General features: G+C 42.5%; 1 protein-coding gene across 1 annotated transcript in view; it reads right to left on the reverse strand.

Moving 5' to 3' along the window:
• Positions 1–12,128: 12,128 nt before the first annotated feature.
• Positions 12,129–16,612, reverse strand: part of gabbr2 (gamma-aminobutyric acid (GABA) B receptor, 2) — a 246,884-nt gene continuing 242,400 nt past the window's right edge. Inside the window, exon 19 of the mRNA XM_074686458.1 lies at positions 12,129–15,817. Coding sequence (XP_074542559.1) covers positions 15,652–15,817 — 166 coding nt within the window. The 3' untranslated portion in view covers positions 12,129–15,651. The remainder of the gene's footprint in view (positions 15,818–16,612) is intronic.

A 16,612-nucleotide genomic window follows, 5' to 3' on the forward strand; every position in this document is an offset into this window, starting at 1 on the left:
TCAGCAACTAGGGATGGGTACCGTTCACATTTATAACAATTTGGTACTGAGGCCCGGTACCTTGCATTTGGTATCAGTACTCAATGGTACCAATTTTTATTCCTTTTGTGTGTTAATGTGGTTAAAAATATGATTTTTTGATAATAAACTTTTCAAAATTTTTCAAAATTTTCTCAGTGTATAAACTTGTAATGCTGTGTTCATGTCCAGCATGAAAAAATCACCTACTCTTCCACTTCCTAATAGTCATAAGGATGCATGCCTTAAGGTATCGATACTTGGTACCGTTTGGTTTTACATGAATCAGTACTTGGTACTACAGACAGGATTCAGTGGGTACCTAAAAAAGTACCTTGCTTGGTACCCATCCCTACCAGCAACCACCTGCAGCATCTCATTTGTGCACATTGCTTTTTGTCTCGTGCTGCTCTCCACGTGTCTGGAAGCGAGTAAAGTTGAGCCAAGCTTCACCCTCGTTTAGAATAAAGCTTAATCTGTTTGGCATTTCGTTTCACATTTGTTGTGTTTTTCCTCTTCTCCGTGTTTCATCCACTATCGTAGCCACTCTGGCCAACTTCTTCCACTTGCTAATCAACATGCAGAGTCCCTTGTGCCCTGGGCGCTGTGATTGGCTGATGTAACCACATTTACGCTGCCCAGAAACGTCCTGACACAAACAAAACATTAACATTCAGACAGAGAAGAGGGTTTGAGGCAGACGCAGACACTGACACACATGTATAGAGGCTCAGAAAAGACGATCAAACAGGATTATTCCTGTAAAAGTTGACGTTTTATTTATTTTTTTCATTTTCTTTTTTTATTTGAGGAAATCCTGCAGATTTTTCCTTTAAATAGTGAAGTCAACGAGGGTTAACGTAGCTTTGTACTATTTTTAGAGCAGCTGACTATTCCACACTTTCAACATTTATTGATAAGTTAAAGTTGTGGATTAATCTTACAACAGTACAAACAAACTGTAGTCCACAATCCAGCAAAGACAGAGCGTTTAGTGCTTCACTGCCCTGTTACTGAACTCTGCAGTTTCAGATTACGAAAAAAAATGAAGATTCTGGACACAGTTCTCAAGGACAGAGGAAGTCCATATCTTGGATTTACTGTGGGTTAGGCTCAGTGTGCTGTCATTACATGTCAGCCATAAATTTATCTGCCCAGGCTGGTAACTGGTGGCCATAACTCTCCCTCTTATCACGTGTTGTGGTCTGTATGGTAGCATCATTCAGCCCACGCCTCACACACTCCTACAGGAAACGTCTGTTTCTCAAACAGTGAAATGAGGGTTTGAGGACAACAGGGCCATAAATCAGAGGATTTCCATCATCATACATTATATCATGTAATTACTGAGTCATTATCAGTGATGTTTCAATTTAAACATGGTGATAATCTCACCACTGAATTTTCATCAACACGTGTGTGTGTGTGTGTGTGTGTGAGAAGTGCTCAGCTATTTGCTCTGACTAGCATACTAATCCACAAAGCATATGCTCCTCTCCAAGATGTCCTCTCCTGTGTGTCCTTGACCACTCATCCTGATGAGGTGAGACCGCCATAATGTGGTGCCGAGGAGGGATTAGAAGTCCTGTCTGAAAATCCTTGAAAGCTGCAGATTAATGGGGAGAATGTGGACCAGTGGGACAGGTAATAAACCACTAACAAAGGTTACTGAGAGCATTGACTGAAGAGAGGAGCAGAAAGACACAATACTGAACATCAAAATATGATTGTGCTTTTTACCTGGTGAATACTTACAACTCAGAATGAACTGAAAGCCTCCAGTCACATATCAAAGACAAATTAAGAGTCCAAAATATTAAACTGACCCACTGATTGTTTAGTATTTGGCATATCTGTACAGTAAGTGTGTGCTGATACTTTCCTGTAGTGTGTGAATGAGTCATAGATCAGTGTAAGTTATTTTTGTGTCAGTGGGGGTGTGTATTTCTGTTTCTCTGTGATTTTCAGAGTGAAGCTTCTATGGTGACAGTCTAAATGTTGCTTGAACTTCATAATTGGTCATGGAGAAAAAGGTGCAGCTTAAGATCATGATGAAAGTAAACTCAATAAACCCAGTCTGTTACTCCAGGCACTTTACAACAAAACAACATTAATTACTAAATCCCATTAAGAATGGTTCAAAGATTATCTAATCAAAGTGTAACTTTTCATGACACCTCTTCTATTTATTTGGAGAGTTTATGAGGTTCAGAGGCTGGAGGAAACGATGATGTCTTAGGGAGAAGAGTAAAGGGACTGCTGTCATGACTGGATGTGCTCATGCTGTAAACCCAGGATTAACACTTTGCTTTGAATCTGCATACCTACTGAACACATTTTTCAGTAGGGAGTAATCTAATGCGTTACTTTTTCCAAACCAGTAATCAAATTTAAGTTATTTTTTCACTTCACTGTATGTTTCTATTCTTTTTTTCCAGGTTCCTTCATTTAAAAAAAAAAAAAAAAAAAAAAAAAGTATATTTGCTTTCTTGCATTTCCGGGAGTGATGTGATTACATAAACGTCAGGTCCTATTTTCAGCATTACATTACATATGACCATAAATGCTTGATTAACTTTTACCTAGGGGACAGTTGAGTCCTGTCTTTCACTGTAACTTCCTCTGTTCCATGAGCTGAACCCTCCAACCAGGACACTGGGGATTATGTGAGCCCATACTCCAATATCATTCATTTTTAATTATTTGTATTGTTTTTAATAATGAAGTACATATTTCCCATCTACCAATAATCTCTTTGTGTCTCTTTATAACAGAGAATGTAGACTCATTGTATTTTTCTCTAGGTTTTTACTTTTTTTTTTTTTTTTGGGGGGGGGGGGGGGGGGGGCGACGACACAAGTAACTTGTAATTTAACTTACTAACTTAGATACTTTTAAAATAGTAATCAGATGGGGGGGGGGATTCTTAACACGTCATTAACAAAGTTATTTAACTTACAGCTTTAGTCACCATGAAGTTAAGGGATGATAAGATAAGATAAGATAAGAAAAGAAAAGATAAGATAAGATAAGATAAGATAAGATAAGATAAGATAAGATAAGATAAGATAAGATAAGATAAGATAAGATAATCCTCCAGGTATTGCAGACGTACAGGGAAAGTACAAAGGTAGCAGCATGCATTGGAAGAAAATAAAATAAAATTACACATAGTTTCGGACAAAGCAAGGAAACAAAATTGAGAGCAAGGACCATACAGTAGCAACAACAGTGTGAGCTATTCACAGTAGTGGATAATGTAATTCAGGGCAACTGAGTTATGCAGAGCAGTGCAGAGAAGGCAAAAAAAGTGACAGTGATTTTAAAGTGACAGTGTGAAGGGTATAACAGACTATGAACTCCACTATGAAGTTGAGACGGCATTACGTGCAAATTGTTTAACCATTGTGTAGTACTCCTTTTCATTTTATCATAGAGGCTCAAATCAAACTGTTCCTCAGATTAATTTAACTTAACATTAATATGTGTGCATAAGTTAAACTGACAAGATATAGGACCAGCTTGTTCACTTTTTTTTTAGGATGAAGCCATCACAACACATGACTGTGACACCCAGTTCAACCTGATCAACCTGCTCTCTATTTACACATCATGATCCCGCTGAGACAGGATAGAAGGTCAGGCAGCAGTTACACACAACAAGACTTAACAACCTGGGGAGATCACCTGAAGTCTGTAGGAAATGATGAGATGTTCAAGTAGAGAACATACTCAGTTACTTCTTCTCACAGACAGATGGCAGTCAAGAGCTCAGTGAGCCAAAGTTTCAGTCGATTCCTTTAACTGCTTCTATTGAGACCAGAAGACAGTTAACAACCACAACTGGCTCCAACAAGCTCAGCTCTTGGAAGTGGGAATGAAGACAGGACCAGAGCACACATATTAATGACACACAACCACAGACGCCAGCACACAGTGACACTGTCAGAAACACACACAAATACACCCATTTCCTCCATCCTGTTTGCCACTGGGCCCTTCCTCACAGTTCAATTATTTATCAACCTCCACACACAAGGCTTTTCATTACAAATTTATTTCTCTTTTCCCGTGCCTCTCGCTGTGAGGGCAGCAGGAAGCAAGCACACTGGATGCACCTTTTGGTAGTAGAGGTTATTGTTGACTGTCATGGGTACCAAATGTGTGCAGTTTACTTTATTATTCATTTCCAGCCTTTGGAGAGAGAGAGAGAGAGAGAGAGAGAGAGAGAGAGAGAGAGAGAGAGAGAGAGAGAGAGAGATTAAAAAGAAATTTGAGTCAGTGGCAGCCTTTTTGAAAATGCTGGGCTCTGTAACAGTAGCAAAATCTGTGCTGGTGGATTTAATTCTAACAGTGATCTAGAGGAGATCACTGCTGCTGCAACAGTGACATCATTACCAGCTAAAGTTTTTTTCTGTCTGCAGTCATCAATCAAATATCAAAGGAGTCTCATTTTTGAGGAACTCAGAAATTTTGGATAAACCTATGTTTATTTCATGTTTCTTTTGTTTAAATATGGTTCACTGTCTGTGCAGTCAGAGGATGTAGAGCTCCCCCTACTGACTGGCTGCAGTAGAGGTCGTAAACTCCACCTCTTCCATGCAAATGCCGCGGCCACACCGGATGTGGATTCGCAAATTTAAATGTGGGTCACACCTGTAACACGCTGGACTATTTTGACAAGCCCAGGGGTTGACGCACGTCACTGTACTGGCGGAGTAGAGAGCCCATTCATTTAAAGACTGAAAGCCCAAAAGAGCATCTGAAAAACAATGAGCTGTGGTTTCAAAAGCATGACAGGAGAGTGTGTGAAAGCCTTGGAGATCACAATCAAGGCCTGCTACCTCTCCTTGGTAATCTACCTCCACTGGCCCTGCCTGGCTGTTCCACGAGACCTCATCCTTGACCCCCTGGCCCATGTTACCGGAGGTCTCCCTGGGGATGATGAAGTGGTCAGGGAAGGAGAGGACCACAGAGAACTTCAATCTTTTCCCTGGCTCTGCCCCTGCCCTGTTCGATCCTCCTCTATATCAGTCTCAAAACTCCACTAACGAAAACACAGTCAGACGTAATCCCTAACCCTAACCCTAGCTCTAACCCTAACCCTAACCTTAACCCTAGCCCTGACCCAAACCCTAGCTCTAGCCTTAACTCTAACCCTAGCCCTAACCCTAGCCCTGACCCTAACCCAAGCCCTAACCCTAACCCCAACAAACCCTAACCCTAGCCCTGGTCCTAACCCTAACCTTAACCCTAGACCTAACCCTAGACCTGACACTAACCCTAACCCAAACCCTAGCTCTAGCGCTAACTTTAACCCTAGCCCAAACCTTAACCCGAGCCCTAGCCCTAACCCTAGCCTTAACCCTAGCCCTGACCCAAACCCTAACCCTAGCCCTAGCCCTAACCCTAACCTTAACCCTAGCCATAACCTTAACCCCTGACCCTAACCCTAGCCCTAACCCTAACCCCAGCCCTACTTTAGCCCTTCTAACCCCAATTCTAACCTAACCCTAGTCCTAACCCTAACCCTACTCTAATCCTAACCCTGACCCTAACGAACCCTAACCCTAGCCCTAACTAACCCTTACCCTAACGGTGCATGCCCAAATCCAGCTGGAAACGAATATTTACAGAACCCACCTTCAAAACCTGTCTTCTAAATGACTTTCATCCAAGCCTGCTTCTTTTCTTTCTGGTATCTGTAGAGTCCTCTGGATAATGACACACAGCACAATTGAACTATTGATGCGAATTTGCGTGAGGCTGTGCCACGGCAGCCAATCAGGGATGACATTCCCCCACGACGTCATAGATTTGATGATGTTGGGGGGGAACCGCCACCTGCTCCCACTCCAACCCCCTGGGAGATGGAGGACAAAACAAGAAATGGAGAGATTATTAATACTGAGAAAGTGGCAGGTGACTACTCTGAAAAAAGTAAAAAATAAAGAAATATTGTTTTACTTTACTTTATCACATCAAATGAAGTTATGTATAAGCTGTTTTTTATGGATTGTCTGGTTTCCAAAATTAAAAAAATAAATGTGAATGGCAAAAATAAAAACACTGCAGGAATGAGAGTGGAGTTGAGTGAGATATTTAAGGGCTTTCTTGCCTTTAATTGGGTAGAGGAGGACAGTGGATAGAGCAGAAAACAGAGTGAGAGTGTGGAATGGCATTGGGGAAAGAGGCCACAGGCTGAGCCTTAACCCGGGCCACACATGAGAAGGTAAACCTCATGGAGCAAGGCCTAAACCACTAGCCCACTGGTGCTCCTTGATGTGCTTTTCATTCTTTTTTTTTTAAACTTTTAGCAGTAGGCATACTTTAATTAAAATATGTTTCACATTGAAGAGTTCATCTTGTGTTTTTTACCGAATCATGTACTGGAGTGTGTAAATAAGATCAAGTATTCAGTGCATTATATATCAGTGACTAAAACATTTAACTAGAAGTGACTTCACAATATTGTTATTGGATGTCCCTAACCCTAACCCTAACACTAACAGTAACCCTAACCCTAACCCTAACGGTAACCCAAACCCTAATCCTAACAGAAACCCTAACCCTAGCGGTAACCCTAACCCTAACAGCAACCCTAACCCTAACAGTAACCCTAACCCTAACAGTAACTCTAACCCTAACCCTAACTGTAACCCTAACCCCAACAGTAACCCTAACCCTAACTGTAACCCTAACCCTAACAGAAACCCTAACCCTTACCCTAACAGGAACCCTAACACTAACCCTAACAGTAACCCTAACCCAAACCCTAACTTTCACCCTAACCCTAACAGCAACCCTAACCCTAACCCTAACAGTAACCCTAACCCTTACAGTAACCATAACCCTAACCCTTACAGCAACCCTAACCCTAACCCTAACAGTAACCCTAACCCTAACCCAAACTGTAACCCTAACTGTAACCCTACCCCTAACTGTAACCCTAACCCTAACATCAACCATAACCCTAACTGTAACCCTACCCCTAACAGTAACCCTAACCCTAACAGTAACCCTGACCCTAACAGTAACCCTTACCCTAACTGTAACCCTAACCATACCCTTAACAGAAACCCTAACCCTAACTGTAACCCTAACCCTAACAGCAACCCTAACCCTAACAGTAACCCTAACCCTAACCCTAACCCTAACTGTAACCCTAACCCTAACAGCAACCCTAACCCTAACCCTAACAGTAACCCTAACCCTAACCCTAACTGTAACCCTAACCCTAACAGAAACCCTAACCCTAACAGTAACCCTAACCCTAACCCTAACTGTAACCCTAACCCCGACAGCAACCCTAACCCTTACTGTAACCCTAACTATACCCTTAACAGTTACCCTAACCCTAACCCTAACTGTAAGCCTAACCCCAACAGTAACCCTAACAGTAACCCTAACCCTAACCCTAACAGTAACCCTAACCATAACCCTAACCCTAACAGTAACCCTTACGGTAACCCTAACCCTAACAGCAACCCTTACCCTAACAGTAACCCTAACCCTAACAGTTACTCTAACCCTAACCCTAACTGTAACCCTAACCCTAACAGTAACCCTAACCCTAACTGTAACCCTAACCCTAACAGAAACCCTAACCCCTACCCTAACAGGAACCCTAACCCTAACCCTAACTTTCACCCTAACCCTAACAGCAACCCTAAACCTAACCCTAACAGTAACCCTAACCCTTACAGTAACCATAACCCTAACCCTTACAGCAACCCAATCCTAACCCTAACAGCAACCCTAACCCTAACCCAAACTGTAACCCTAACTGTAACCCTCCCCCTAACTGTAACCCTAACCCAAACATCATCCCTAACCCTAACTGTAACCCTACCCATAACAGTAACCCTAACCCTAACAGTAACCCTGACCCTAACAGTAACCCTTACCCTTACTGTAACCCTAACCATACCCTTAACAGAAAACCTTACCCTAACTGTAACCCTAACCCTAACAGCAACCCTTACCCTAACCCAAACAGTTACCCTAACCCTCACAGCAACCCTAACCCTAACCCTCACAGTAACCCTAACCCTAACCCTAACTGTAACCCTAACCCTAACAGCAACCCTAACCCTAACAGAAACCCTAACCCTAACCCTAACTGTAACCCTAACCCTAACAGCAACCCTAACCCTAACCCTAACAGTAACCCTAACCCTTACCCTAACTGTAACCCTTACCCTAACAGCAACCCTAACACTAACAGTAACCCTAACCCTAACTGTAACCCTAACCCCAACAGCAACCCTAACCATAACTGTAACAGTAACCCTAATCCTAACCTAAACTGTAAACCTAACCCTAACAGCAACCCTAACCCTAACCCTAACAGTGACCCTAAACCTAACAGTAACCCTAACCCTAACTGTAACCCTAACTATACCCTTAACAGTAACCCTAACCCTAACTGTAACCCTAACCCTAACAGCAACCCTAACCCTAATTGTAACCCTAACCCTAACAGCAACCCTAACCCTAACCCTAACAGTCACCCTTACCCTAAAAGCAACCCTAACCCTAACCCTTACCATAACAGTAACCCTTACCCTAACTGTAACAGGAACCCTAACCCTAACTGTAACCCTAATTATACCCTTAACAGTAACCCTAACCCTAACAGTAACCCTAACCCTAACTGTAACCCTAACCCTAACAGCAACCCTAACCCTAACAGTAACCCTAACCCTAACACTGACAGTAACCCTTACCCTAACAGTAACCCTAACCCTAACTGTAACCCTAACTATACCCTTAACAGTAACCCTAACCCTAACTGTAACCCTAACCCTAACAGGAAACCCTAAGCCTAAAAGTATCCCTAACCCTAACAGCAACCCTAACCCTAACAGTAACCCTCACCCTTACAGCAACCCTAACCCTAACCCTAACAGTAACCCTAACCCTAACCAAAACTGTAACCCTAACTGTAACCCTACCCCTTACTGTAACCCTAACCCTAACATCATCCCTAACCCTAACTGTAACCCTACCCCTAACAGTAACCCTAACCCTAACAGTAACCCTTACCCTAACTGTGACCCTAACCATACCCTTAACAGAAACCCCAACCCTAACTGTAACCCTAACCCTAACTGTAACCCTAACTATACCCTTAACAGTAACCCTAACCCTAACCCTAACTGTAACCCTAACCCTAACAGCAACCCTAACACTAACTGTAACCCTAACCCTAACAGCAACCCTAACCCTAAAGGTAACCCTAACCCTAAAAGCAACCCTAACCCTAACCCTTACCCTAACAATAACCCTAACCCTAACTGTAACAGGAACCCTAACCCTAACTGTAACCCTAACTATACCCTTAACAGTAACCCTAACCCTGACAGTAACCCTAACCCTAACTGTAACCCTAACCCTAACAGCAACCCTAACCCTAACAGTAACCCTAACCCTAACCCTAACTGTAACCCTAACCCTAACAGCAACCCTAACCCTAACAGTAACCCTAACCCTAACCCTAACTGTAACCCTAACCCTAACTGTAACAGGAACCCTAACCCTAACTGTAACCCTAACCCTAAGAGTAACCCTAACCCTAACTGTAACCCTTACCCTATCAGTAACCCTTACCCTGACTGTAACCCTAACCCTAACAGAAATCCTTAACCTAACCCTTACTGTAACCCTAACCCTAAAAGTAAGCCTAACCCTGACCCTAACAGTAACCCTAACCCTAACAGTAACCCTAACCCTAACCCTAACTGTAACCCTTACCCTAACAGTAACCCTAACCCTAACCGTAACCCTAACTGTAACCCTAACCCTAACAGTTACCCTAACCCTAACCCTAACAGCAACCCTAACCCTAACCCTAACAGTTACCCTAACCCGAACCCTAACTTTAACACTTACCCTAATAGCAACCCTAACCCTTACCCTAACAGTAACCCTAACCCTAACAGTTACCATAGCCCTAACCCTAACAGCAACCCTAACCCTAACCCTAACCCTAACTGTAACCCTAACCCCAACCCAAACTGTAACCCTAACCCTAAAAGTAACACTAACCCTAATCCCAACTGTAATCCTAACCCTCACTGCAACCCTAACCCTAACCCTAACAGTAACCCTAACTTTAACTGTAACCCTAACCCTTACAGTAACCATAACCCTAACTGTAACCCTTACCCTAACAGCAACCCTAACCCTAACCGTAACAGTATCCCTAACCCTAACCCTAACTGTAACCCTAACCCTAACAGTAACCCTAACGCTAACAGCAACCCTAACCCTAACTATAACCCTACCCCTAACAGTAACCCTAACCCTAACATCAACCCTTACCCTAACTGTAACCCTACCCCTAACATTTACCCTAACCCTAACAGCAACCATAACCCTAATCCTAAATGTAAGCCTAACCCTAACCCTAACTGTAACCCTAACCCTTACAGTAACCCTAACCCTAACTGTAACCCTAACCCTAACAGAAACCCTAACCCTAACAGTAACCCTAACCCTAACTGTAACCCTTACCCTAACAGTATCCCTAACCAAAACCCTAACTTTAACCCTAACCCTAACCCTAACCCTAACAGCAACCCTAACCCTAACAGCAACCCTAACCCTAACAGTAACCCTAACTGTAACCCTAACCCTAACAGCAACCCTAAACCTAACCCTAACAGCAACCCTAACCCTAACAGTAACCCTAACCCTAACAGTAACCCTAACCCTAACCCTTACAGCAACCCTAACCCTAACAGTAACCCTAACCCTAACAGTTACCCTAACCCTAACCCTTACAGTGACCCTAACCTTAACCCTAACCTTAACCGTAACCCTAACCCTTACAGTAACCCTAACCCTAACTGAAACCCTTACCCTAACAGTAACCCTAACCCTTACAACAACCCTAACCCTAACAGTAACCCTAACCCTAACAGTAACCCTAACCCTAACAGTAACCCTAACCCTAACCCTACCCTTAACTGTAACCCTAACCCTAACTGTAACCCTAACCCTAACTGTAACCCTAACCCTAACCCTAACAGCAACCCTAACCCTAACAGTAACCCTAACTGTTACCCTCTCCCTAACAGCAACCCTAACCCTAACCCTAACAGCAACCCTAACCCTAACCCTAACAGCAACCCTAACCCTAACAGCAACCCTAACCCTAACCCCAACCTTAACAGTAACCCTTACCCTAACTGTTACCCTAACCCTAACAGTAACCCTAACCCTAACAGTAACCCTCACCCTTACAGTAACCCTAACCCTAACCCTAACAGTTACCCTAACCCTAACCCTAACAGTTACCTTAACCCTAACCCTAACAGTAACCCTAACCCTAATCCTAACATAAACATCAGACCAACATTAATTCACAACAGAAATTACAGACCTAAAGTGAACAGTGATTTTATTTTGAAATTAGGCGGGGCTGGGGAGATGAGGTCTGCAGCCAGATTCTTATGGGGAACAGATTAGATGTGGGTCAAACTTAGGAACAAATTAGAAACAAGACAAAAAAATGTTTGTTGGATATAATTTCTATCATTATTGTAAAATCTCATCACTCTGATTTCTTTCTGGGTAATCATTTTTCCAAGAAGTTTAGTTTTAATTTGATTTTGGAGCCAAAAATGGGCGCAGTGCCATGACTGACAGCTCTGTTGCCAAATTAGAGAAGCAAGGATGAGTGGTGAGTACAAACAGTGACATGAGAGTCACTGAACTTTGCATATCAGGCATTCCTTTAATATGTTTGAGCAGTGGTTGCCTCCTCACCTGGCACAGAGATCTCTCTGTGGAGGTGGGAACATGATAAACTGTGTGACTGTCTTTAAAGCACTGTAGCTAGCTAACAGGTGGTAAACTTCAGAGGCAGATTACACATTTGTTTATCATTTTTTACCGACGTCCTCTTAAGCAACTTGAAGAGTCCAGATGGTGTTTCTTCTCTTGACTGCCTGTCTTTGAATAAACGGCATAAAAGCAAATCTGCTTTGAAGAAGCAGCTGAATGACTTCAGAGGCGCGTGTGTGTGAAGACGAGACAAACACGGTATTATTTTCAGTCTCACTTTATTTAACGATGATGTGAAAAGTAAAGGCTGTCCATAACATTCAGACAATAAAAGAAGAATGTTATTCAAATTCCCCCCATAACAACTAATGGCTTCAAAAATGTTCAGGTGTTCCGAGTGTGATACTTATTTTATACAACTTTTTCATATCTATACCTCATCTGTACATAACATAGTTACAGATACTGTAAATTAAAAAAATGACTTCCAAGTATCCTTGTGGCGCATTGTGAAATATTTCCTATGTAAAAATGAATTTACGTAAAGATCTTTTACATATACATATATATAGTTCTCTATTCTTTCTGTAATAAGAAAACAAGTTATTGCCCCTCTTAAACATTTTGCATTTAACGTAGGTTTTTGTTTACCATTTAAACTCTTAACTGAACTGAACTCCATGTGATACCACATATCAAACTGACAAAAACAGTAACAGTATGGTCCTGTGTGTGTGTGTGTTTTTCCACTAAATATATACGTCATGTTGTTATATTTTTGGACATGTATGTTTCGTGTTCTCCAGAAACCCTGATGACGACACATACAGAGTTATAATCATATACGTATATGTCACTTTTGAACGGAAAAAAAGGTAAAAAGTCCTGTGGCAAATACCAACCATCAGCATGATGTTAATTATTACAAGAAATAATGAGCCCTTGACCCATCACAATTGCATTTGAACAATTTATCATCTATGTCGAAAGGAAATGTTCAAATGAATCATAGAAGAGGAGAAAGAAATCAGGGCGCGTCTTAAAAAATAACAGAACCATACCTGATGATCTGCATTTGGCATTCTAGATGGATTTTAAAAAATTCATTTTGTAATTTGGTAAATGCCAGGAGTGGGTTATCAGGATTGATCGTTTGCTACTACTTTCACTTTATTGCCCTCAGTGAATAACTGCTAAACCAGTAGCATAGTTGATATGATGATGTTCGTCCACTGAGAATCTTGGCATTGACGTGTGTGAACTGATCAACAGGTTAAAAGAACTTAAAGTGTAAAAGGAACAGAAAACCAAATTGTAGGTGAGAGGATGACACAACAAAGTGGATTTGTCACGACAGTTGCAAAAAACAGAGGTAACTCTGTGAATTATACATTTCATTTCATGCCGTCTTGAGAAAGCCAAATACCAAATATCCATACATGGACACCATCATCAGGGTATCAGCAAATTGTACACAATCACATAGAATGTAATATATAAAATGTGCAGTTGGTTTTTTGTTCTCCTGAAGGAAGAACCAACCCTCTGACAATGTCTCTCACTCACTTGTAGAGTGACCGTGATTCTCTGGTTGGCAAAAGGTGCGGGAGAAGCCGTGACCCCCTGGAGGTCTGTGCTCGGGGTTTCCCTGCCCCTGTGCTCGGCAGGGGCTGGAAGGGGGAGGAGCTCTCACAGGAAGTCACCCTGATATGTCCAATAGCAGGTGGACCTCTGCTAGCTTGCTTCCACTCCTTCTTTGTATCCTTGACTGGCCTTTTGACTGAAGACTGACTCCTTTTGGTCGGATACTCTCTCGAAGAGGAAGTCCACTCCACGTTCTCCCACACTGTCCCATGCATTGAGGCGTTGAATTGAAATAAATCTATGACACGTTGTACAATATACAGATGTGTGGCCGATGTTTGTTACAGTTTTAGTGCCATTTTCACCTTATTTATGTAGTGTGGGTCCTGCAGGCTACAATATAAGACAACAGGCACAGCGCTCAACAAACGCCTTAAAAACTAAAAACCAAGACACCAATGGTGAAACATATGCTGAGAACACACTTTCTCACACTCCGTATAGAGTTCTGTATTTCTCTGGAGTCCCTGTTCCTTTCTCCAACACGAGGACAGTTGTACAAAAAACAATGACAACACTGTGCTGATGACCGTTTTAGCCCAGTGCAGCCGTCTGGGGCTGAATCCCACAGCCCAGTTTTCAAAAGCAACTGAGGCACGTTCACTGTTGCTAAGTGTGAAGTGACTTTTCATGACACTCGATATGAAAGAAAGCCCTGTGTCTGTGCTTTATGATCTGTCAGTGTCTTGGAACTGAAAGCTACAGCCGGTCGGGGCTCTAACACGAGGCTCATGTGTGCATCCCCTTTTTTAACCACTCATGGAAATTCAGGTCAACCTGTTGATCCAAACTAGACTTCAAAGTGGTAGACCTACATCCTTTCCAGCTCCCTTCTTGAGTTCATTCTCTCCTCAAAGAATTATGCCAAGTGTGAGTCTTGTGTCTTGTTTTTGCCACCGACACAAACCCAGTCACCCTCCTCTGTGCTGGTTAGCCGGGGCGGACATCGTAACAGTCTATGAAGACCACTCAATGAAAAGCACCTGATTTCATAAGGTGCTCTCTTGCGTTTGATGTGTACCTCTGTCTGTGTGCATTTCTTGGCATACAACACACACAATTTACTGTGAAACACTCTTGTGGTGTCTTTTTAGCTCTATTTTCTAAAAATATGCAGCCTTGGAGACCTTTGAAAAAAGGCATAGCATCAATATTCTGTGTTTCATGCTTTCTGAGAACATACGAAGCGAGTTGTAAAAACATGACCGGCCTATGCAAAGCCTGGTGTGAAATCTCTGAAGAAACCTGTGCTGCAAAATTTAGCAAAGTGGAAAAAAAAGGGCTGTGTGCATCTTAGTTCTCATTCGAGGAAAGGCTCTGTGGTGCCTTTTTATGTTCGGTGACTCACAAAGCTTTCATGTATCTCAGTTTGCTGCCCATGAGCTAATTTTTTAACAGTTGCACAAACCACTTCAGATCTCTTTCATACACGTCTAATTCTTCCTGGGGTGCCATGGCCGATAAGCTCCCATTGGAAATTCCCACAATAGCCTCCCTCTGTTTCAAGATCCAAAGTATCATCCCCTCTAACTGTCCGTTCACAGCATATACAAAGCTTACAGTACATCAAACTCAGAAATGAAGATATTTACATGTCTCCATAAGGATGGGAAGGGGACAGGAGTAGATTGGATGATTTCCTTTGTTGGGTTTTGTAAATTCACGTCTCCACACCAAAGCAGTGAATACTCACGTCAGATGAAAAGCTCACATCTAGCAGTGAGTTCAACATACAACAGATAGAGAACAGTAACAGACACCTCCCCCCTTTGAAGCAGATAAGGCTACACGTCAGGTCAGGGCTGCTCCACCACTGATGGGGGTGTCACCGTGTTTTTGCATGTGTGTGTGTGTGTTTGTGAATGTTCCTTTGACCGTGCATATGTGTATATGCAAGGGGAGCAGCTGAACAAGGGGACATTGCTGTGAATCATGGGAGTTTGTATGGGTCATCCAGTGCCCACTCTGTCTCCTCCCACCCCTTCCTAACCGAGGGTTTCAGTTCTCAAGAGAGGCTGGGGTGAAGAGGTGTGAAGAGTGAAACTTTGCCCTCCCCCCTCCCTCACTTCGACCCCTGTCCTCCTTGTTCTGAGACAAAATACGCACATACGCTGATGATATCAGTCTATTCATTGTAGAAAAAAAGAACCATATATGTCTCCTCTGCAAAGAGCCAGGTGGGGGAGGGAATGAAGCTCACAGGCCAGAGACCATAACCCGATAGGAGGGGGGCATGTGTCTGTGGCGGGGGCTGGAACCAGGGCTGCCGTTGGGGCTGGTGCAGCTGGCATCAACCCCTCCTATGGATGGTAGATAGGCGTGGTGAAGGATGGGCAGCTGCAAGGACAGTCGACGCTGTATGCTGCAGAGAGGGAAGAAAAGAAATCAGATTAGACACAGAGATTGAAAATAAATATATTCACTCAAGTACTAATAATCTGTGGTTCTTGTCATTCTAGTTTCATTTCCTGGGTGACTTTTTAAAGATGCTGTAAGGAGGAGGATCTGTCTTAATTAGACTGCAGTGACACCTTTTGGCCAGAAGTCTAACAAACAAGTTAAATAAACCATTAATCAAGAGTAATGTAGTGCTGTTTTTTGAAACGTGACAACAAGCAAACGTAAGTTTGTATCGTAGTTTTGTAGTTATGTATATGTAGCGCAGCTGTGCTCTGAGACATGTCTGTAATGTGTATTGTTAGTGAATGCATGTTATGTCCTGCCATCTAACAAGTAGAGCTAACGTTACTTCACTCTTCATCTTATTGATAGACTATCAAGTTTGAACAGACCACTGCTGAATAACTGCTGCACATGGGTTGGAATGAACATTATCACAAACAGTTAGCTCACGTTTTAACCTTTAGCTTGTTTTAGCCTTTAGCTTGTGTTTTAGTCTTTAGCTCATTATTACCTCCGCCAAGGAGGTTGTTTTTGGGAGTTTGTCTGTTTGACTGAGAGCGACAAAACCCAAATGTTACAAACGGCTCTTGATGACATTTTCAGGAAATGTTCAAATCAGGATAAGAAAGAAGTGTTTACATTTTGGAGGTGATCCAGATCACTGTCTGGATCCAGGATTTTTTTTAAAGGATTCTTTGTCATTGTGAGATAGGGCTGGTTTCACCATATGCATATATAATATATGGCCTGATTG

Source organism: Halichoeres trimaculatus, unplaced genomic scaffold (genome assembly GCF_033239565.1).
Source record: "Halichoeres trimaculatus isolate MK-OKI-2021-1 unplaced genomic scaffold, fHalTri1.1 fHalTri1_scaffold_14, whole genome shotgun sequence".
Classification (NCBI taxonomy): Eukaryota; Metazoa; Chordata; class Actinopteri; order Labriformes; family Labridae; genus Halichoeres; species Halichoeres trimaculatus.